At 54.0% G+C, this 23,045-nt stretch overlaps 1 protein-coding gene across 3 annotated transcripts; it reads left to right on the top strand.

The window, feature by feature from the left end:
• Positions 1 to 16,169: 16,169 nt before the first annotated feature.
• On the top strand, positions 16,170 to 22,032 carry RABGGTA (Rab geranylgeranyltransferase subunit alpha). Of its 3 annotated transcripts, XM_061182388.1 has the most exons (17): positions 16,170 to 16,237; positions 16,552 to 16,606; positions 16,785 to 16,895; positions 17,274 to 17,398; positions 17,588 to 17,775; positions 18,035 to 18,238; positions 18,551 to 18,634; positions 18,723 to 18,805; positions 18,895 to 18,996; positions 19,099 to 19,204; positions 19,298 to 19,349; positions 19,521 to 19,609; positions 19,753 to 19,841; positions 19,934 to 20,050; positions 20,690 to 20,803; positions 21,070 to 21,157; positions 21,825 to 22,032. In XM_061182388.1, exons 2-17 carry the CDS (start codon positions 16,604 to 16,606, stop codon positions 21,971 to 21,973), a joined length of 1,704 nt encoding a protein of 567 aa, XP_061038371.1. In that variant the 5' UTR covers positions 16,170 to 16,237; positions 16,552 to 16,603; the 3' UTR covers positions 21,974 to 22,032. The 3 variants fall into 3 exon arrangements, with proteins under 3 accessions (XP_061038371.1, XP_061038372.1, XP_061038373.1); XM_061182389.1 differs by lacking the exon at positions 20,690 to 20,803; XM_061182390.1 differs by lacking the exons at positions 21,070 to 21,157; positions 21,825 to 22,032 and having other exon boundaries at positions 20,658 to 20,732.
• The last annotated feature ends 1,013 nt before the right edge of the window (positions 22,033 to 23,045 follow it).

The raw sequence follows: 23,045 nt of genomic DNA, 5'->3' as shown, positions 1-23,045 counted from the left end.
GAGAGCTGAGGCTTCCCAACACTCCCCATAGAGTCTGCAGAAGCTGTGATCTTCCTGTGGCTTTTTGGGGACTGCCTCCGGTTACTATTCCAGTGGGTGCTGGGGTGGCTCACTGGCTGGTAAGAGCTGATTATGTGCATCTCTTCCAACCCTGCAGTCAGTGACTTGACAATGGTTGCTTGAATTCAGCTATGGTGCAAGTATATATGGCACAGGAGTCCACAACTGCTGCCAATCAGGGCATTTTTTAAGAGAGAGCCAGCTTCTCAGCATGTGACTGGAACTGCGTACTTAAATTCCACCATTTGCCCAGGCACCCCATTTAGATCGCAGTGATCAGATTTCCTCACCACCCACTCACTGCCTTCCACTCACCACCCTAAATTCCCCTAAGATTGGTGAGGGGCAGCAGCAGTTGCCTATATGCTTTAAGAAGAAGGACAAGCACCTCAGGATCTCCTCCAGCCTTCCACAACCATCTTTAAAAACCATCATTGGAACAAATCCTTTCGTGAGGGCCTTGTTCCCTAAACGCCACAAGGTATCATGGGAAGAACATGGGCTTCAAAGTCATACAAATCCTAACCTCACCACTTTGGAAAGTAAGTGAAATAACATATATGCACCAAGCAATATGTAGCCACTAAAGTTGTCAGTTCTTTCTCTTGACAAACATTTAAGAGTGTGCTCTGCACCAGGCACCCTTCTTGGCTTTGGGAGAGCAGAGAACGAGACAGACCAGGCTCCAGCCCACAGAGGACTTTCATTCAGCCCTGGAAGACCTTAGAAGTCAGCTAGACCTTCGACTTACCTTAGGAAGTGAGTGAACGGGGTACCCAAGAGTCTACACCAACGCAGAGTTCAGCCTCAGCCCTGGTTATCTCAGGAAGCCGGAGGGAGCAGTGTTCTTTAAAAGACACCACACTGCCTCCCTCCAACAAGACTTAGTTAACCTTAGAAACATAAGCAATGGAGTAGAGCTCTGAGAGAGTGAAACATGGACAGAGAGTAGAAGAGATTCAAGATCTGAGAAACCCAACAGCAGAGTCTTAGGACATTTGGGGGATCAGTATTCATTCAGAAAACACTTACTTGGCACCTGCATTCTGCCCAGCACCGTACTAGGCACCAGGGAAGACTAGTTCAGTTTGGTGAGATGGGTGCTATAGTAAGTTTACACAGTACCCTGACAGTACAGGAGGGAGCAGCCGGCTCCACTAGGAGAGTGAAGGAAGTGATGCTGACCAGAGAGTTACAGAATGGGAAGAGAGAAGGTGGGATGGGGGGGTCGTTTTTTCTAACCAAAAAAAAAGGTACTGAGACACAAAATGGTGCAGGACAGCTAGAAGTTGGTATGATGTAAGTGTAGATGTGGTATGGGATCAGTTTCCAGGGAGAAAGGAGATGAGTAAAGATCAGTGATTAAGATTTAAACTGTGGGCAGTAGGTTTCCACCCGAGGGAGTCATCTTAGACGCTGAGTGACTATTAAGGAAGTGCTCCCAGGGGAGCTGGGTGGAGGGGGAGAAGCCAAGCAAGAGCTCCAGTTCAGCCGTGGAGGGTGGCTTCCCTCAGAGCCCAGGGGACAGCACTGGAGTGTAAGGCCTCAGGGTAGCCCTGCCTGGGAAAAAGGAGCCAGGCTTTCATTCCCCACCACCACCACTGAGCAGTCACCAGTCACACTTTGGCCCAGGTGGGGGCCAGGCAGGGCAAAGCAGCTCCAGGAGGTCAAGGGCAGCCTTCCAAGAAGAGCTGCAGGTGTCGACCTTGAAAACACATTGAAGGGGGTGTCATGTACAAAAATGGAAAAGGGCATCCGAGGGGATCTGGGCAGAGCGCTAACACTGTAAGCTACAGGAGGGTCTAAGCAGGAGAGGAGTGTGCACCGATTTGTATTTGAGGAAGCTCACTGGGGCTGAGGTGTGGGGAGGATGGGCCAGAGGGAGGACAGGCAGGCATCAGAAGAGCTGCCCGGAGGCTGGCCAATATCCCAGATGTGATGGCAGCGGAGGTGTGGGCTGAGGAGAGGTTGTAAGAGGCAGAGTGAACAGACAGGACCTGTAGGAAGGGAGGTGGGGCTGGTGCAGGACTGCCGTGCTGTTACCGCTGGCGTGGGGGCCATGAAAGCAGCAGCAGGCACAGAGAAAGAAAGAATGTGCCGGAGTTGTGAGGGAAATCAGCCGTGGTGAGACACAGGGGCTGGCTGAGATGCAGCCCCTACCCCTACCAGAGCAAATCTAGGGACTTGGCCGGTCCCCAGAAGATGCTTAATCCCCTAAGGGAGCCCAGGGAAGGATGGAGAAGAGATTTTTGATTAGCATTTTTAAATTTACATTTCTAAAAGGTGACATTCACATGGGTCAGAATCCAAAAGGTATATAAAGGTGTACAGTGAGAAGTCCCCCCTCCTATCCCTGCTCACTAGTGCCCAGTCCCAACCCAGAGGCAGCCAGCACTACCATATTCTTCGATAGCCATAGAGAGAGCCCACGCCTGTACAAGCAAAGAGCTAAGCATATTTCAGAGAAGAGATTTGACTGCGTGCAAATCTGGGCCTCTGTTTCTCCAGCTAAGGGGTTGTATTTTCCAGTCTCTGAGGCCTATTCTGGCCCTTGTGTTCTACACTTCTAAGCAAGGAGCAACCCTGGCCCAGAGGCCCCACCCCTTCTCACGTTGTTATGCAGGTGCTCCCATTACCCAAAACTTCCCTACCCCACTAGCAGGGAGGGTAAGAGAAAGAGCAACTGAGGGCCTAAAGAATGGAGAAAAATGGCTGCAGAGAAGCAGTGGCGGTGCCGAGGAGCCCAGCCTCATCAGCCTGACCAGCCCTGGCCTCCTCAGGAGTGGACCCACACTGCACCTGTGAGATGCACGTCACACCTGAAGTGGATTCCTCTTTCTAGGGCAACTGCCCAAGGGTTAGGCGTGCCAAAGTGAGGCCAACCATGGAGCTTCTGTTCCCAAGGAGTCCACAGGGACGTAGCTCTGACCAATTGGCTGACACAAAACAAGGTGATGGAAGCAGGCCTGAACCATGGCATCTCAGATGCCAGCTTCCGGGACGAGTCACGGAGGAGGACTTCCCATCGGCTCCTGAAGGTCCCTGTGGGTGATGTGAGTGACAATGGCGTGAGGATTCAGGCATGGGGAATGAAGAGCACACACAAGGCCCCAGAGGAGCCCAGCCCAATAGACAAATCAAGGTGAGATGGTCGGGCCCAGACCCACCCTTTTTCCCTCCTTATCCTGGCTCCTCCCCACCCGTGGCCCCCACTGTCTTGCATGTTGCATGAGGTTCCCTTCAGCTCCTGGTGTCCCTGTCACTGGGGAGGGCCCCCGCCATGACCTCAGAAGTTGCTTCGCCGCAGCCTGTCCCCCGTCCCATCTGGTCCCTGGTCCTCACCCCCTAGGTTGGTCCACACCTCCACAAAACCCCTCCTCCCCGGACCTTCGGCCTGTGTCCTCTCCGGCCTCCCATCCTTCCGCTGCTCCTCCTAGCCCCTCGGGGCCCCCTCACTCGCCCTTCCCCCTGGGCCCTCCACACAATCTTCTCCCTCCCCTTCCATCTCCCAGTCAGCTGGCTTTTGTTGCAGCCTCCTCCTTGCCCAGCCCTGGGCAGGGAGAGGCAGATGGGCACAGGCAAGCTTTATAAGACAAAGGTCTGGCTCTCAAAGTGCTTTCAGTTATCACCGTGAAACAATTAGACAGCCGTGATGAGACCCAGGGTGGGGACTCAAAGGAGCAGGAGGGGTGGGCAGCCAGGCTGCTCCCTGGGCCACAGACAACTCTTGTTCCTTTCAGGTTTCACCTTCCTGGGGGTATCAGAGCATCCTTACCCCTGCCTTTCTCTGCAAAACCTCACCTCTGCCTCAGTTCCTGCCTCCAGCAACCAAAGGCATCCTTGCCCATCTCGATCTGTCCTGATTCCCTCTGGGACAGTCACCTTGGCCAGCTCCCCTACACACACACCTTTCTTGGGTGCCCCCGCCCAGGGATCATCCACAGAGCTTTATTACCGCCTGTTTAACCAGGCTGGCCTGGCTCATGTTGAGCTGCAGGGGCAGGTCTGAGCAGGGGCTGAGGATGGGCACAGGCGGGACCTTCTCTGGATGGGTGGATGCCACTGCCCTCTGCACAGAGGCATCTGCAGAGCTCAGAAGTGGGCCAGCTCCCGCCAGGGCCCAGTGCAGGCTCGCTGGGAACAAGGTCAAGGGGTCACAGGGCCTGCCTGGCAACTTGTGTGCCAGAAGAGGAGAGGACCTGGAATCCGGCTGTGCTTAACTTGATAATGGGGGAATCTGGGAAAGAAAAGGACCCTTCCTTAAGCCCTTGAAATGGAGGAGCCTTGCGAGGAATGCTGGGAAAGAGGCAGAGGGATGAAGTGGGGTCAGCTTTGTGCCATTTCTGTTACAAGTATGAACATATATGCTCCCATCCTCGACAGGCAGGTCTTGGCTCCCCCTTCCTTGGAGAGGTGGTTCCAGAAGAAACAGTCAAAGCTGGAACTCCACGAACAGATACTGCTCCAGCAGCCCTGGAGGGGCTGGTGCAAGAGAAGGAAAGGCAACCGGGCTCCGGGCTTTCGCTGTCACTCTAAGACAGCTGAGCCAGCCAGAGACTCGAGGCGCTGTAGGGGCCGAGAGAATTCGTGTTTAATGAGTGCAGCAATGACCTAAACACTCTGCCTAGGTCAGACTTCATCTTTTTCATCTGCCATATGAGGTACGTACTCTCTTACAGCTGAGGAGACTGAGGCTTAGGAAAGTTGAGGTACTTGTCCAGAGTTGCAGGTCTTTACAGTGAGAGTCTGGATTCAACTAAATACATGACTCCAGAGTGCGAGCTCCTTCCCCTGCACCATGCCGCCTCTGCTGCTTGTTTTTTTGGTTTATTTTGTTGTTGTTGTTATTGTTATTTGGTTTTGGAGGAGCTTTTCTTTTTTGCGCAAAGGGTTGGGGATTGGGCGGAATGGTGAAAGCATTCCCAAGTTCACTCAGCCCAAGGACCCCTCTGGCCAAATACAGAGTTGCCCTTCTCTCATTGTGACATTTCCTTTCCTCTGCACGTTTGCTCGAGTTGTTCTGGTCCCTGGCTTGCCACCCGCTCCCTTCAACAACCCCAGCCCCATTTCCACCTGCCAGAATTCTTCCCACAAGACTCATCTCGGGCTTCCCTGGTGACGCAGCGGTTAAGAATCCGCCTGCCAATGCAGGGGACACGGGTTCATGCCCTGGTCCGGGAAGATCCCACATGCCACGGAGCACCTAAGCCCGTGAGCCACAACTACTGAAGCCTTCGCGCCCTAGAGCCCGTGCTCTGCAACAAGAGAAGCCACCGCAACGAGAAGCCCACGCACAGTAACGAAGACCCAATGCAGCCAAAAATAAATAAATAAATACATTTAAAAAGAAAAAAAAAAACTCATTTCAACCTCCTAGAAACTTCTGGTTTCTTCTGCAATTTCTCTTGCCCCTTTTCGGGAACCTATGACATTCACTTGGCTCTTGACTGGTATTAGAGCCATGGATGTCCTCATCGGGTCCCCTAGATAAGGTTGAAAACCCCCTACCCCACCACAACCCCAGGACAGGAGCTGGGTTTTGGCCCCTTCTCCTCCTCCCCCCACACAGCTTCACAGAACCTTTGAACCCTGCACTCAGAACAGAATAGTGCTTAGAGTGTCCAAGCCACCCAGGGTGCAGCTGAGCTCACAGGCCCAGTGGGACCCACTGGTGAGGACCCCACCCTCCCTCCCTGAGGCGGGTGGGCTGAGCCAGCTAATGGCAGTGTCTGTGCCCCAGGTCTCACACTCCCAGAACTGCAGCCCCACGTATTCCTCAGTCCTTGGGCTCAGCCCCACAGGCTACACCTTGATCTGGGGTAGCTTCAGCCTGAAGCGGCTTGGAGCAGGATTTTGGTTCCCCGGCCAGAGACTAGAATCAGGCCGCGGCAGTGAGAACACTGAATCCTAGCCACTAGACCACCAGGGACGGTGGCCAGTGACAAGGCCCCTGGCCTGCTGGCTTTGTAGAAATGAATTCCCACAAAGATATGGAAAGTAGTGAAACAAGTAAAGTGTTTATTAGGAGGAAAAAAGGGTGCAAGTGAATAAGACTCACATGGGTAGACTCAGAGAGAGAGTCGCACCCTCGTGGTAGTTTGAATCACTTATATGGGGCATTTCTTCTGGGTTTCCTTTGGCCAATCATCTTGCTTTGTCTGGCTCTGAGTCCATATTTGGTTTATCTCAGGGTCCTCCCATGTGTGCACGCGCATCTCAGCCAAGATGGATTCTAGTGAAGAGGCCTATGGGTAGACTGACATCACCTACTGTGGGGTGATGCCCCCTCCCTTTTTGGCCCCCAAGGAGCCTTTCTGCACATGTGTAGTTGGAAAGGTCTCCTTGACCTCGAGAATGAGAAATATGTGGTCTCTTCATCTCCCATCTGGGCAAGGCTCAGTTCTTCTCTACCCCTGCCATTACTGTTAAAGTGTCTGCCAGAGGCAAAGTCCAGCTCTTTACCCCGTTCCTGTTGTTGTTTTTATCTGGAAGTGAGACGGGAGGGAAGGGGGCAGGGCACAACCTTTAAAAGAATGACATAGCCATAGGACATGACAAAAGCTGGTTAGAACCAACTAGGTCCAAGATGGCAGAAGATTTGACTTCCAGTAGACCTTGAGCCTCATTATATGCTCATTGTACTACATTAGCATATGCTAAATGACACACCCACCAGCGCCTGTGACAGTTCCAAGGTAGACCATCAAAGATCAAAAAGTGGGCGGTGGCCGAATTCCTGGGAATCTCTGTGCCTTCCCCAAAATAATTGGAATAATCCTCCTGCTCATTAGCCTATGAAACTACCCAGCCCATAAAAACTAACCACCCCATATTTCGGGACCTCTCGCCTTCTGAGATGGCCCACACTCTGTCTGTGGAGTGTGCTTCTCTCTAAATAAATCCACTTCTTACCTATCACTTTGTCTCTCACTGACTTCTTTCTGCAAGGAGACATCAAGAACCTGAGCTTCATTAAGTCCTGAAACCAGGCGTGTGATCTCAATTAAAAGACTGTGGGTTCAGGGGCTTCCCTGGTGGCACAGTGGTTAAGAATCCGCCTGCCAATGCAGGGGACACGAATTCGTGCCCTGGTCCGGGAAGATCCCACATGCCGCGGAGCACCTAAGCCCGTGAGCCACAACTACTGAGCCCATGTCCCACAGCTACTGAAGCCCGTGCGCCTAGAGCTCGTGCTCTGCAACAAGAGAAGCCGCCGCAGTGAGAAGCCCACGCACCTCAGCTAGAGAAAGCCTGTGTGCAGCAACAGACCCAGCGCAGCCAAAAATAAAATAAATAAATAAACTAAAAAAAAAAAAAAAGACTGTGGGTTCAAGTCCCAATCTGGGTTTAGGCTGGGTTTGAGTCCCGGCACATGCGTTCAAGTCCCAATCAGAGTTACACGGTTTCAGCAGTGTAAACAGGAGGCTGGTTGTAAATGTCTCACCTGGAGCCCATCTATCTCGTGCCTCAACCTTAGCTCCCTGCCCCCTGCTCAGGGGCCTGGGTTCGGGAAGAGGACTGCGTAGCACGGCTGCCAGCTGTGGGAGCACTAGGGACCTCTGTGGGAGCAGGCCTGGGGAAGCTGGCCAACCCTGCAAGCTCCCTGAACCTCAACTCCAGGTCCTCCCTGCCCCCACCCTTCAGAACTCAAGCCTGAGTCATGCTGGGTGCAAAGGGGACATGGAGACATAGTGTTGCTTCTGTCATCAGTTCCAGGCGTTCTCCTTCTTTACACTGAGTTCTGAGGCTCCACACCACTCCCTGTCCGCCTCCTCCCCACCTCGCCCCAAGCTCCCTGCCCTGGGTTCTAAGAGTCCCAGCTCGCCCTCCTAAGCCCCATCCAGCAGGGTGCAGCATGTGTTGCTCTGACCACCATGGCTTACCATTCATTCATTCACTCATTCATTCTTTCCCAGGACCCCTACGACCACCACCAGCTCTATCTCAATACCCTCTTTAATTTTCCTCGGGGCACTTACGACTTGATGAAATCGTCTTTTGTGTGTATTTGCTTCTACAGGGTCATCAGTCTCCCCAGCTTGAGTGTAAGCTCTACGAGAGCAGGGACCTAGGCAGTCTTGGTCAGTGCCGTGGGGTGAGCTGTATTGGTGCTCAGTGATTACTGCTCAAGGATTGACCGGCTGAATTATGTGAATGTTTGTTGAGCAACCACCATGGGGCAGGCAGGTGAGGAGACATGCGATCAAACCAGCCTTCTCGGTAGGCCATGGCAGGAGCAGAAGCAGAGGTGCTGTACGCCCACAGGATGGGCTGAAAGAGGGCAACACAGGCCCTGCTTCTGGGGAAGCACAGAGGAGATGTGTGTCTGAGCCCCAAGCCAGGGCTCCTCCCCCATACCTGCAGCCCCAGCTCCAAGCTCACTTCCCTGGGAAACCTCACCCACCCCCATAGGCGCTCACCCAGCAACACACACACCTCCCTAAGGCCAGAGCTGTAATTTTACATTTGCTTATAGGATTACTTGACTGCCTCTCTACACTGTTCCCAACACTCAGAGGGTTCTGTGCGACAGCCCCTCTCAGGACCATAAGCTCCATGTGTCCGTGTTTGGCCTCCGTGCCCAGCGTGGTGTCCAGCACAGGGGCACTCAGTCACTGTTGAATGAATGAATGGAACAGGGAAGGGGTAAGGGCAGGGTCCTCCCCAAAGCAAGCAGCTCCTCCTTCCTGGGACTGTCCTCTGTCCGCTGCTCTCATCTCCCAGCCAGAGCATCCCTTCCTTCCCTAGGCCCCCACAGTCTCACCTTGTTCCAAGGCTTCTGTTTCTCATGCAGGCCTAGAACCTCAGGACTGCTACCTCCTGGCACCACTCACAGTGTATACGCCCCAAGCCCAAGGCATACCATGGAGTTGTACAACGGAGGCTGCCACCCAGACCCTGCCACACAGCGAGCTTCTTGGCCACATTCCCAGTCCCACCAGTGCTCTGGGCAATGCTGTCAACTTCACCAACCACCATGCAGTGCAGAGACTCTAGTTCTGGCTCAAGAAGTTTTTCCAGCTTTTCAGCCCCACTTCCTGGTTGCTTTCCCTACATCTCTTCCCCTAGAGATGCCAACCTGAGTCAACACCTGCCACACCCTGGGGGAGACAGGATGCTCTAGCGTGGGGACTTTCCCTCTGGGGCCCTTCTGTCTTTTGGGCCCAGACTTGGGGCCCTGCCCTTCCCTCTGACTGGCCAGTCTGTTCCTTCCTCTTCTCCAGTTATGGGTACCTGGTGGCACTGTTGTCTATCGTGGAATTTCCCCAACCTGGCAGAAGGCACTGGGGAGCAGGAAGGAGAGAAAAAAAAATCCAAGCACGAGGACCAAGTACGAAGGACCCCAGGACCCTGGGGAGGTGGTGAATATAGAGGATCTTCTTGGGCTTTGAGTCATTCTGGTTCCCTGGGCCATCCCAGGTGTCAGACTCCTTCATAACTTTGGGGAACATTCTAGTCCTTGAATGTTCTCTACCCCATTCTCACAAGGTTGTTGACCAACACATGCTTGATTACCTCCCATGATGGTGAGCTCACCACTCATTTAGGCCCATTCCACCTTTGGACAGCTTTAATTATAAGAAAGTCTCCCCCCATAACAAGGCTATATCTGTTCACTGGTCTTTGTTCTTTGCGCTCAAGATTAACAGAATCAATGTGGCTTCTGTTCCAACTAGCAGCCCTTCAAGAGTTTGAAGACCACTATCATCTGCCCCTTGAGTCCTCTCCCCCAGTTCGACATTCCCATGTCCTCTCTCTGGTTGTGGACTCTCCTCACCATCTTGATTGCTCCCTCTGGACCTTGCCGTTTGTCCCTGTCCCTCTTAAAATGGACCATACACTCCCAACAGGGTCTGACCATCACAGATTTGGGGCCTCTGCACCCCATCATTCTGGGTCCTAAAGCTCTCTTCGTGCAGCTCAAAGTCAGGTCAGTGCTTCTGGCAAGGAGTCGACTCTTACCAGCCCTATGCCAACCAGAATCTCCCTGTCCGCACACACTGGTGTTATTCCATCGCCCACACATCATGCTCTTGTGCAGAGGATGATTTGAGGACCAAAGAACCCGATTGTACCTCTGTCACTATTCAGTGCCATCTGGTCAAATATGGGCCCTCAAATTATGTTTAGATCCAGATTCCATCATCCAGCATTCCTCCCAACTACATGTTAGCTACCTTCAATTATGAGAATGGCACTGTGTGCTCATCCAACATATCACTGAAAAGTGCCACCACTAGGGACTTCTCTCCAAGTTGACAAACACACATTAACCACTATTATTTGGAGATGAATATCCTACCAGTTATATCTGCTATCCTATCATCCTACCCACAGTTAACCGTTTTGTCCCTCACCATATCCTGAGATGGAGCTGATGGGTGTAAAAGCTCTATGATAATCACTGGGAAACCTGGTTTCCAGCCCTGGCTCTGCCGCCAACGTGTATGTGGTTTCATGTCACCAAGTATCTCTGGGCCGCTGGGAAATGAACGGGAGCCAGATGACCTGTCGAGCCCTCTCCAGCTCTGATGTCCTGTTCTGTGGTGGCCAAGGTTAGAGAGAAGGTCAGGAAGCTGGGGGAGAGGAGGGTCCATGTTGCAAGAGGTAAGAAATGGGCACTTCCGCTCATGCATGGGGAAGCTTCAACCCCGCCCTTCCTGCTGGGCGGCAAGTGCCAGGCTCTGCTCTTGCCCTTGCAACTCCTTTACTTCAACTTAAGCTGACCCTCAGCCTTCCCAGCATTTGATTTCCTCTCAAGTGCCCGGGGTGCCCCCATCCAAACATCTAACCACTGCTCACTTGATACCCTGCGGAACTATGGCCCCAGGAAGATCCAGACCATCAGGTCTGAGTTCCTCTGAGTGGAACTCCCTCCCCACCCGGCCCTCCAGCACACCCACCCCAGCTTTCCAGAAGTCTTGTGACACTTCCACACCCCCTCACTCTCCCACACACTCTGGGCCTTTGCCGGTTGCAGCAGAGCACGGTGGGCAAGCCAGGCGGAGGGAAAGTGAGTAAGAGTGTCTTCTGGAATCAGACAGCCAGGGTCAGTTGGTTTGTTTGTTCAGTTTAGAGAAGTAGAAAACTTTATTGTGTGTATATAAAGGGTGATTTAGTTGTCCTCTGAAGGGCACCCTGCCTCCCAGCGTGAGACCAGGCTCTTACCACTTACAAGCTGTGTGACCTTGGGCAGAATTTCAGTTTCTTCTTATCATGGCTGTAAAGAATTTAGTCATTATTAATATTGGCTTCAAGGTCACAGAACCTCTCTTCATAGTCTGTTTTTTCCTTTGCTCCCCCATTGAGGATTCTTCACCCCACATCCCCAGTGCTGCCCTCACCATGCCTCTACCAGAGCTTGTTTGTGGGTCCCTCATCTCTGCCTCCTGGGATCCCCATTTTCTGCTGGGTAGAATTACTACCCGTGCCCACGCTGACATCTTCTGTTATCGACAACAGCAACTTTAGTCATCTGACTCTGGTTGACTAGTGTTCAATTAGCACAGGATCGAGGCCAGAGGGGACCAAAAAGGGAATAAAATTTTCGATAGATTAATCATAAACTTGGTAAGGGAACTCGGTTTTAGGGGGAGTTGGTTTCCTCCCAGCTGTGTGACCTTGGCCAAGCGACTTAACCTCTGTGAACCCACTGTATGCATTGGTCCTCATTGTAAAATCATAATACCTACTTCACATAGGTAGTGAGAACATCAAATAGGATGTCTGAGGCTCAGTCGGTACTCAGTTATTACTTGTTCTTTTCTCTACATAGAAGGCAGTAAAATCCCTTCCTCAAATGTCATTCAGATTGTGGCCCTCAGACACCAGCATGGTTCCCACTTATCCCACACAGGAGGCCAAATATAACTCCTGACACCTCCTTTTGCCTTAAAGCAAGAGGCTTGTCTTGTTTCCATTGCTCGTATCTCCAAAGGCGCCTGGTTCAGCTTCTGCCTGCCTGACTGCCTGCCAGCTAAGTCTGTCACAACACATGCCTGAAATGCCCTTCCTGTCCTCTTTCCAAACCCAGGCCCCACCTTCTTGGAGGCAGATTTTGAGACTCGCTTCATCCCTTAAACCTGCTTGACTCAGACTTCCCAGTTTCAGGATTACTAATCACTAAAAAGTATTTCGTGCCTACTTCAGCCTTCCTCCACCCCCTTTCCTCCGCCCTTAGTGACTATGATGTAAGACTGTATCTGGCAGATCTGCATCTGTGGGCACCTGGGTTCCCGGGTATCTGGCTGTACATGTGAGTGGTTATAGAGCAGGAAGCAAGAACAGGTGGTGACCAAAAAAACCCAACTAAACAAACAAAAAAAGCAGTTGGTGAGGTAGAGAGAGGTCTGGGCTAGATCAAACCCATGCCCACTTGACCACTTACTACATGGGTAGCACTTAGCAAGTTACTCAGCCTTTCTTTCTGAGCCTCTATTTCCTGGCATATTTGTCATGAAAATTAGAAAATTACTACTATAACTATCCACTGCGCCCTTACGCAGAGCAGGCACTGTCCTAAGCACTTTACATAGACTTTTACGTTTAATCTTCACTTCAGCCCTAGCAGGTAGGTAACATTATTTTTCCTATGCTACTGCTGAAGGAGTTGAGACACAGAAGAAAGTCAACACAGAGGTTAAGTGCCTTGCCCAGGTCACATATCCAATAAGTGGCAAAGCCAGGATTTGCACCCAGGCAGTGAGACCCCAGAGTCCACGTTCTTCTTTTTTTTTTAATTTATTTATTTAATTTGTTTATTTTTGGACCTGTTGGGTCTTCGTTGCTGTGCGTGGGCTTTCTCTAGTTGCAGCGAGCGGGGGCTACTCTTCGTTGTGGTGCGCGGGCTTCTAATTGTGGTGGCTTCTCTTGTTGCAGAGCACAGGCTCTAGGCACGTGGGCTTCAGTAGTTGCAGCATGCAGGCTCAGTAGTTGTGGTGCACGGGCTTAGTTGCTCCACGGCATGTGGGATCTTCCCGGACCAGGGCTCGAACCCGTGTCCCCTGCATTGGCAGGCAGATTCTTAACCACTGCGCCACCAGGGAAGTCCCAGAGTCCACGTTCTTAACCACTCTGCACACTGCTTCCCACGTGTGATCCTGTGTGTGTGCAAAGCTCTTGATACAGTGACTGGCACAAAGACAGCCGTCAAATGGTGTAACTCTTTCCTCACTGGGACAGTGAGGAAGTACAGGAGGCCAGGACAAGTGTCTCTTTTCCCCTGTAACTTGTTACAGGGCCTCAGAAAGGACAGAATATAGAGTGGGCACTTTACACACATTTCCAGGGCCTGAAAAAGGTGTGGAAGAAATGTAAAAAATTTAAAGCCATATTTTCTTACCCAGATGTGTGTTATAAACATACACATGCTACATGGACACACACTTCTCACAAATACAGCACACTCACACATACACACTCAGTGACCACTTTGAACCCATGAAGGCTCCATCAGGAAACCTTCCTAGGCTGGTCCAGGCCTCACAATCTCTCCCATCCCTGAATGCCAACAGCCCTCACCGTTAGGCCCAGCCAAGCCAGCCCTCACTATGCGGTGTTGTATTCATTCAAATAACTACCCAATAACTACTGAGAACCAGGGCCAAGTATTGGAGAAGCAATACCAAAAAAAAAAAATATTGTTCCTGGGCTTCCCTGATGGCACAGTGGTTAAGAATCCGCCTGCCAATGCAGGAGACACAGGTTTGAGCCCTGGTCCGGGAAGATCCCACATGCCGCGGAGCAACTAAGCCCGTGCGCCACAACTACTGAGCCTGTGCTCTAGAACCCGCGAGCCACAACTACTGAGCCCGCGCGCCACAACTACTGAAGCCTGCGCGCCTAGAGCGCGTGCTCCGCAACAAAAGAAGCCACCGCAATGAGAAGCCTGCGCACCACAACGAAGAGTAGCCTCCACTCGCCACAACTAGAGAAAGCCCGCGCGCAGCAACGAAGACCCGACGCAGCCAATACATACATACATACATACATACATATATACATAAATAAATAAAATTTTAAAATATATATATTGTTCCTGTCCTCCAGGAACTCTGAATCTCCTAGGCGATGTTAGCATACAAACCAAGACTCACCGTAGGCACAGCAGGGTAAGTGCTATCACTGACAGACTGGGGCATTTTAGAGAGCTTCCTGGAGGTGACACGAGTTAAGTTTTAAAGATGAACAGGAGTTATTCTGGCAAAGGAAGAGGTGTGGAGGAAGGAGAGTAAGGAAGCGGGAACAGGTTAATGTGCTTGGGAAACTGCAAGTCATCCTACCAGCTGTGATGAAGAGTTTTTAACAGGGACAGGCAGGACATGAGGCCATAGGGGTAAGCAGGGTCCAAATGCCAAAAGGCCTGATGTGCTGACCTGAGAGATTCAGAGTCTTTCCTGAAAAGATGTCAGGAGCCATGGAAGGGTTTTGGGCAGAGAAACAACATGATCAAATCTGCATTTCAGAAAGATTGATTCAGCAGCACAGAGGTGAACTGATAAAAGAGGGGACAGGGTGGAGATGAGGGGACATTGAAAAGACTTCCAACAATCCCAGGAATAAATGAACTTAAATTCTTAGTGCAGTGGGAATGGAGAGGGTATTTAAGAGATATCAAGGAAAAGTGGGGAGGCCATCCACTAAAATAGGAAACATAAAGGCCAAAGTTTATGCTGGAAGGAGGGGAGACAATGATACCTTTTGACTTTTGGAGTTCGAGGTGTCTCTGGGATACCCAGGTGATACCTAATAGGCTTATGAACATGTGCGTGTCTGCAACTTCCCTGGTGGTCCAGTGGGTAAGACTCTGTGCCCCCAGTGCAGGGGGCCAGGGGTTCAATCCCTGGTGGGGGAGCTAGATCCCACATGCCACAACTAACAGCCCTCATGCCCCAACAAAAAATCCCGCATGCTGCAACAAAGATCCAGCGTGCCACAACTAAGACCCTCTGCAGCCTAACTAAATAAATATTTTTTAAAAAAATGTTTGTGTCTCCTGTGTGTGTGTACATTTTTTTCCATTATAAAAGCTTGCGGGCTTCCCTGGTGGCGCAGTGGTTAAGAATCTGCCTGCCAATGCAGCGGACACGGGTTCGAGCCCTGGCCCGGGAAGATCCCACATGCCACGGAACAACTGGGTCCGTGCGCCACAGCTACTGAGCCTGCGCTCTAGAGCCGGCGCTCCGCAACAAGGGAGGCCACCGCAATGAGAAGCCAGTGCACCGCAGCAAAGAGTAGCCCCGGCTCGCCTCAACTAGAGAAAAGTCCGGGTGCAGCAACAGAGACCCAGTGCAGCCAAAAATAAAAAAATAAAAAAAAAATAAAATAAAATAAAAAAAGTAAATAAATTAAAAAAAAAACAACAACAACAACAACAAAAAAAAGCTTGCAAGACATCTGGGCTGGAGATATAAATTTAAGTGTCATCAGCTTACAGATGGCAATTAAAACCATGAGTGTGGATGAAGTCACCCAGACAAAGTGTGGGCCAGAAGATCTGTGGGCCCAGGACAGAGCTCTGGAGAGCTCCAACTCCAAGCAGTTGAAGGCCTTGGATTTGTGAACAGTCTCCCAAGGGAGCAGTGTGTGAAGTGGAAAGGAGTGAGGAAAGGGCCCTGGATATCACCAACATTTAGGGGAAGAGACGGTGAACAGATGAGAAGAGAGGGGCAAAAGTGCAGGAGAAGCCAGGACAGGGTGTCAAGTCTAGGGAAGTCAGCAGCGTCAAATGCTGCAGAGGTCAATGGAGGTAAGGAGAGGAAACTCCATCAGTTAGATTTAGCAACTAAGAGGTGGCGAGTGCGGCCAGAGAGAGGTTAGTGGAGCGCTGAGAGGGCGGGCTTCCGGCTGCTGGGGAAACCTTTTCAAATGAAACGCCGTTTGAGTAGGTGGCTGGAATTGCACCCCGCGCTGCTTTCCCGCGCGCGCCACAGTCACGCCTGCACACTCTTACACACCAGAGGGCTAACAGGGACTCGGCGTTCCCGGACAAGGCTCGCAGAGATCCTGCGCAGGCGCCTCCGGAGCCCGCCTGCTCTGCCGCGAGCCCCTCCCCAGGCCTGCAGAGGGCGCTGCGTCTCGGAGAGCCGGGGCGTGACGCCGCTCTAGCTAGCGCTAGCGCTCGGGCTCGGTAGTGGGCGCCGCAGCTCCGCGTCCCGCACGCCTCCTCCCAGCACAGGTGGGTCCGCCGGCGGGGGCCAGCAGTGCTTGGGAGCCGTGGGGCGGGTGGGTAGCGACAGCCTCTGGGCGCGGAGTAGTCCCCATCACCTAAGTGCTCCAGCTCGGGCCCGGCTCCGGCGGATCGGGCTGTGGACAGGGCTGCACGTGTGCAAGTCCCATTCCGGGTGGGTGCCTTCTGGACGTGCAGTGCCTGTCCCAGAACCCCTTAACACCCCAGGGGTCTCCGCCCCGGCTCGCCCGCGGCTTCCTGGGGACATCTAGGGGCGGGGCTACCAGGGGCGGGGCTCCCATGATTGACACGTCTTTCCCCAGGTTTCACGGGCACCACTTGACCCCTCCCCTGCCCTGAATCTGAGCCAGCACCATGGTGAGAACCCTGAGCCCAGCCCCTCACCTCCGCGTGCCCATGCCCTTGCCCTTGCCCCTGCCCCGCGTGGGGCCTTGCCTCCGTTGCCCGATATAAACCTGGGGCTCCGCAGTGGGGGTTCCGGTGGGTATGCCCCTGCAAGGCAGCCTGCGCTCTTGCAACCCGCCCATCCCTGTAGCACGGGCGCCTGAAGGTGAAGACATCAGAAGAGCAAGAGGAAGCCAAAAGGCTAGAGCGGGAACAGAAGCTGAAGCTATACCAGTCAGCCACCCGGACTGTCTTCCAGAAGGTGGGGCCCTCAGAGGTAGTCCCCTCCCACAGTGGCTCTCTTAGTATAGCACTGAGGCCAAGAACTGCGCCTTAGAGTCAGGCTGCTTGGATCCATATCTGCGTTCTGTCAGGTACTAGCTGTGTGTCCTTGGGCAAGTTACTGAATCTCTTTGGACCTCAGTTTGCCCATCTGTAAAATGGGCCTAACAATTGCACTTACTGCATAAGGCTGTTGTGAAAATTAAATGAGAGAATACATGTAAACCCATAAAGTGCTTTGTATAGTACCTATAGTATAGTATGGCATTCACAGGACAGTCGGTAGTTGTATTTATGTTATTAGCCGTGTAGCAGGAGAAAGATATGATCTCTCTGACCCTGCTATCTACCTTCTCAGCGCCAGGCTGGAGAGCTGGATGAATCAGTGCTGGAACTGACAAGCCAGATTCTGGGAGCCAACCCTGACTTTGCCACCCTCTGGAATTGTCGCCGAGAGGTGCTCCAGCGGCTGGAGGTCCAGAAGTGCGTAGGGGTTCAGAGCCCCGGGAAGATGGCCCTGGCTCTGCCCCTGCCCTGCCTGGGTCCAGGGCTGGAGGAAGAGTGGGGCAGCCAGGGGCATAGGCAGAGGGCAGTGGAGGGCTGGGTGCAGAAAGACAGGGGTGAGCTGAGATTGGGTGTTGGAGGGCCCTGACCATTCCCCTCTGGGTGCAGGTCCCCCGAGGAGTTGGCCACTCTGGTGAAGGCAGAACTGGGCTTCCTGGAGAGCTGTCTGAGGGTGAACCCCAAGTCTTACGGTACCTGGCACCACCGCTGCTGGCTGCTGGGCCGCCTGCCAGAGCCCAACTGGGCCCGGGAGCTGGAGTTGTGTGCTCGCTTCCTCGAGGTTGATGAGCGGAACTGTACGTGCCTGCAGATTCTGTCCCTACAGCCCTCACCTGCCCCACATTCTGGTACTAGGGCCTCAGTAAGGCCCAGAGTGGGGAGGGATGGCCAGGATGGGCCCACTGAGCTGATGGCAGAAGGGATGATGGAGCCAAATGTATCATCCATGGAGTGCAGAGAGGTGTTTCTCAGGATCTCTGAGGGAACTCCAGGGGTACCAGCCGGGGAGATTTTCTTGCCCTGCTTCTGAGATGTGCTGTCTGCCCTTCCCCCCAGTTCACTGCTGGGACTACCGGCGGTTTGTGGCTGCACAGGCAGCTGTGCCTCCTGCAGAGGAGCTAGCCTTCACTGACAGCCTCATCACCCGAAACTTCTCCAACTATTCCTCCTGGCATTACCGCTCCTGCCTCTTGCCCCAGCTGCATCCCCCGCCAGACTCTGGACCCCAGGGGCGCCTCCCTGAGGATGTGCTGCTCAAAGGTAAGCAGAGTCAGGGGGTGCTGGGGAGGACTCTGCAGTGCCACCCTTCCAACCCTGATGCCTAGGCCTGTTCCTGAACCTGCCGCTCGGGAACTTACCTGGCTCTGGGGGTGCATAAGATCCAGCCCCTGGCTGCAGGGAGCCCAGGTGTCCAACGGGGGAGATAAAACTGAAATGTGCAGCCCCTGGGCAAGGCCAGCCTGTAGGTGAAACTGCAGGCTGGAGGAACTCCAAGGTGAGGGTGGGATGTTGAGGCGGCCAGGAGCCAAGCAGGGTCCTAACCACAACCCCATGCCTCCTTGGCTCCTGCAGAGCTGGAGCTGGTGCAGAACGCCTTCTTCACTGACCCCAATGATCAGAGTGCCTGGTTCTACCATCGTTGGCTCCTGGGACGAGGTGAGCAGTGGGGGAAGAAGCTGGGTGATTAGGGCTTAGAAGAAATGGAAGAATATTTAAGGAGACCTGAGGCTGTGTCTTCCCCCAGCGGATCCCCAGGATGCCCTGCGCTGCCTGCATGTGAGCCGGGATGAGGCCTGTCTGACTGTCTCCTTCTCCCGGCCCCTCCTAGTGAGTCCTGCAGCTTTTGCCGGAGAGCATCGTGGATCGTGGACCTGGTGCTGTTGGAGTGACGGGTCTCTCTTTGTCCCCCGTGCCAGGTGGGCTCCAGGACGGAGACCTTGCTGCTCATGGTGGACGAGTCACCCCTGGCCGTGGCGTGGAGGACCCCAGATGGCAGGAACCGGCCTAGCCACGTCTGGGTATCCCAGGATTGGTGGGCAGAGTGGAGGCTGGGGTAGGGCTGGGCTGGGACTGTCAGGAAAGTGGTACAGCCGGGCTTTTTCTTAACCCCATGCTCCCAGCTCTGTGACCTGCCCGCCACCTCTCTCAACGACCAGTTGCCCCAACATACATTTCGTGTCATTTGGACAGCAGGCGATGCCCAGAAGGAGTGTGTGCTCTTAAAAGGTGACACAGCCCGCACCTCCCCCCTTGGCAGCAGCCCTCATCCCTCTCTTCCCGTCATGGGTGTCCCCTCCGACCACCTGCTGTTTCTCACAGGCCGCCAAGAGGGCTGGTGCCGGGACTCCGCCACGGATGAACAGCTCTTTAGGTGATGATGACAGGGAAGCACGCAGACGAGGATCGGGGCTCTGGACTCTGGGCATCAGGCAGCTGGGCAGGAGGCTGGGGGCTTAAGCAGATGATCTCAGACTGGATACTGGGGCTGACTAGTACCCCAGGGCTGGGGCATCATCCCCTCCCCCACCCTGCCCACCCTCAGGTGTGAGCTGTCGGTGGAGAAGTCCACGGTGCTACAGTCCGAGCTTGAATCCTGTAAGGAGCTGCAAGAGCTGGAGCCTGAGAATAAATGTGAGGCCCGATTCCCTGAGCTCCCCTGAGGAGGCCCCTTTCTGGGGGAGGGGGGGCCCTTGGGGAGAGCGGGAAGGGTCTCCAGAGGATGGGAGCAGAGGAGGATCCAGGAGAGACCATCCTCTTCCCCGCCCTCTCCCCAGGGTGCCTGCTCACCATCATCTTGCTGATGCGGGCGCTGGACCCCCTGCAGTATGAGAAGGAGACGCTGCAATACTTCCAGACCCTCAAGGCAAGTTGGGTCCACGGGAACCGGCGAGGGGGAGGCCCAGCGGGCAGGAGGAGGGCCGCTGACATGCATTCTCTGTGCCTTCTCCCTGCCAGGCCGTGGACCCTATGCGGGCCGCGTACCTGGACGACCTGCGAAGCAAGTTCCTGCTGGAGAACAGCGTGCTCAAGATGGAGTACGCGGAGGTTCGCGTGCTGCACCTTGGTCACAAGGTAGGGACTGCACACGCGCCTTCCCGGCCTTCGCCCCGCTAGCTGGCCTCCCTCTTCCTCATGACCTGGCCGGCTTTTGTATCCGCTCCCCGGGCCTCAGCCGAGACACTCACCATGCCCCCGGCTTTCCTTCAGTCGCACGTGCCTTTCTGAACATTTCTTCCTCAGCTCACTCCCATGCTTCTCTCCCTGGAGCAGGCCCCGACACCTAAAACCTGAATAGTTTCCAGAGCTTTCTGACAAACCCTCCAGACTCTCTTTTTCCTCTGTAATCCTTCCCAGTCAGTCTCCCCAACACGTCACCGCTGCCCACCTTCGCTCCCACCAGCCGATCCCAGACTCACCAGGCCCGCTCCCACCGGTGTCTGTGTTTATCCCAGCGCCCTGCTCCATCCCCCGTACCTGCCCCACTCCCACCACTCCACTGGCCACCCCAGCCCCAGGGCTCAGGTCTCTCCCATGTCCTTGACATGGAACATGTACTGCCAGGGGTGGTGAGGTGAGCGTCCCACCTGCTCCCTCTTCTCCTCAGCTGGGGTCCCCAAGGGCCTGTGTGGGGCACACAGGGCAAGTGCCTGACAAACGATGGCTGAGGACCTTCCCCCAGGTCTCGCTGGGTATCTCATCCCCCCTTCTCAGGATCTGACGGTGCTCTGCCATCTGGAGCAGCTGCTCTTGATCACTCACCTCGACCTGTCACACAATCGTCTCCGAGCCCTGCCCCCTGCCCTGGCTGCCCTGCGCTGCCTCGAGGTAAAGCACTCACTCCTCTGTCACTGTCCTGGCTGGTCCTTTTCCCCTTCCTCCACCTCAGAAGTCTGCCCACCCTACAAAGAGATGCCCAGGTCCTCCCAGACCCCACAGATGACCCCTGCCTTCTCCTCTGTCACCCAGCCTGACCCCAGGAGCCCTTCCATGCACTGTAAGCTGATCACCCTGGGCTCCCCAGTTGCTTGTACCAATCCCAGGCTGACAGCTGCCTTCCCTGCCTTGTCTTCCCTGCCCTCCCTGCTCCCCAGGTGCTGCAGGCCAATGACAACACTATCGAGTCCCTGGACGGTGTCACTAACCTGCCCCGGCTGCAGGAGCTCTTTCTGTGCAACAACCGTATCCTTCCTTCTGGGTGCCTTTCAGACAGCAGGTAGTGCGAGGTGCCACACCAGGAAGGGACAGACAGCAAGCAGAGTGGTGTGCCCCCAGACATGGAGAGGGGGCTCTGGCTGTCTAAGCTGAGGAGAGACGGTAGCCTGGCGCTGTATGAGGCTATCATTGACTTGTACAGGTAGAGTTTTGCAGGATGGAAGTAAGTGACTTCCTCAAGCCAGAGTTCACAAACCAGCAGCCTACAGATAGTCTTGGGTAGCGCATCATGTTTTTAAAATCAGTAAGTTTCATATTTAAAAAAAATCTAGAATCCTGATTCTTCTTTAAAAAATGGAAGTTAAAGCAATCTTTAGCCTGCATTTCCACTTGGCAACCCTTGGCCATTGGTGGATCATGGGTGCCTCTGCATCCGGGGCTAGCTTTCACCTTGGCCATAGTCTCCACCACTCCTTCTGGGACTGTATCCAGTCAGCCTCCTGTGCTTCCTGCCTGGCCCCCGGGGGCTGGTATTTGCAGTCTAGAGCCTTATGCCCTCCGGGGAAGCGGACAAGGTGCCCACCAAGCAGGCTGCTAGGCAGCAGTCCCTGTTCTTGAGGGAAAGCAGTGATGGGTGCACAGGAGCAGGTGGATCTGGAGGAACCTGCCGAGCTTTCCTTGACTCCTGCCCAAGGCCTCCAGCAGCCTGCAGTGCTCCAGCCTCTTGCCTCCTGCCCCAGGCTGGTCCTCCTCAACCTGCAGGGCAACCCCCTGTGCCAAGCAGTGGGCATCTCGGAGCATCTGGCCGAGCTGCTGCCTTCAGTTTGCAGGAGCCTCACCTAAGAGACTCTGCCCCCGCCCCCTGCCCTTTAACTTATTGGAACTGAATAAACAATGAAGAGGCCCCCAAAGGCTGCTAAGCCGCCGCCGCCGCCACCATCATTACTACCGCTACCTATCCTGGAAAAGAAAGGGAGAGAGTGAGGGTATGTCAGTTCACCCCCTCTACTTTCGTTTTATGCTCAGTCCTGCTGTTCCCTGTCATGGAGAACCAAAGCCTCAGTATCTGGGGCAGAATCAGGGCAACGGCTGGATTTGAATCTACATTCTGGTTTGGGGCTGGGCTGGGTCTAAGTTCCAGGCTGGAATCAGATTTGAGTTCAGGTTCCGGTTGGGGCTGGACCACAAAGCAGCTGGAAGTCTCTCTAACTGAAAGGGCTCGTAGAAGTTTCTCCCGTGACCTGTGCCCCTTCTAGATGCCCTGTCTGCCCTGGCTCTCCTTCACCACAGCTGAGAAAGCTCTTCCCAGGAGGAGTAGGCCAGGGCACCCTGGCTCCCCTCTCTTACAGCAACACTGTCAGTCCCCATGAGTAGCATGCTCTGGATAAAGAGCCCTTGGAAATCCTTGATCCCATTTGGTCCTCACAAGCTCTCAGGGCTGAGACGATTAGGCCCATAGTACTGATGAGGAAACTGCTGTTAAGATGCACCCAAGGTTGCTGAGCTCAAGTGCTGGAGCCAGAGCTGTCTCTGCAACTTGGTCTGGGATTCCGGATTCATGTTCTTGCTTCTGGATTGGGCAGAGCCTGGCCCCAGCTCCCGAGGTACCGAGACGGTGTCTTTTCCCATGGTCCCCCCTCCAACACACATACACATACCTTGTCCTGACTGAAAGCCCTGAGGCACTTGAGCCTCCCCGGAGGGAGGAAAGGGGAGCGACTCAGGGGTGAGGGCACTGAGTCAAACCTGGCTGGGTGGGGAAAGAGAAAGATTGAAACAAGAGGGAGAGAATGTGACAAGGCATTTTCCTGGTTCCCTGAGAATCTACCTGGACCCACATGTGCTCACACACAACCGGACTCTCAGGGCCCTGCCCTCCCATATCCATAGTGATACACAGGCAGCCCCTCCATGA

This window comes from Eubalaena glacialis, chromosome 2 (genome assembly GCF_028564815.1).
Source record: "Eubalaena glacialis isolate mEubGla1 chromosome 2, mEubGla1.1.hap2.+ XY, whole genome shotgun sequence".
In the NCBI taxonomy this organism is placed as follows: domain Eukaryota; kingdom Metazoa; phylum Chordata; class Mammalia; order Artiodactyla; family Balaenidae; genus Eubalaena; species Eubalaena glacialis.
This window is presented reverse-complemented; position numbering and strand designations above follow the sequence as displayed.

What these genes read in the sequence shown, in the direction of transcription:
- RABGGTA (XM_061182388.1), top strand. An exon ending in CGAGGTTGATGAGCGGAACT is followed by an intron (nt 17,776 to 18,034) that starts GTACGTGCCTGC and finishes CCTTCCCCCCAG; the next exon opens with TTCACTGCTGGGACTACCGG. An exon ending in TGCTGCACCTTGGTCACAAG is followed by an intron (nt 20,051 to 20,689) that starts GTAGGGACTGCA and finishes CCCCCTTCTCAG; the next exon opens with GATCTGACGGTGCTCTGCCA.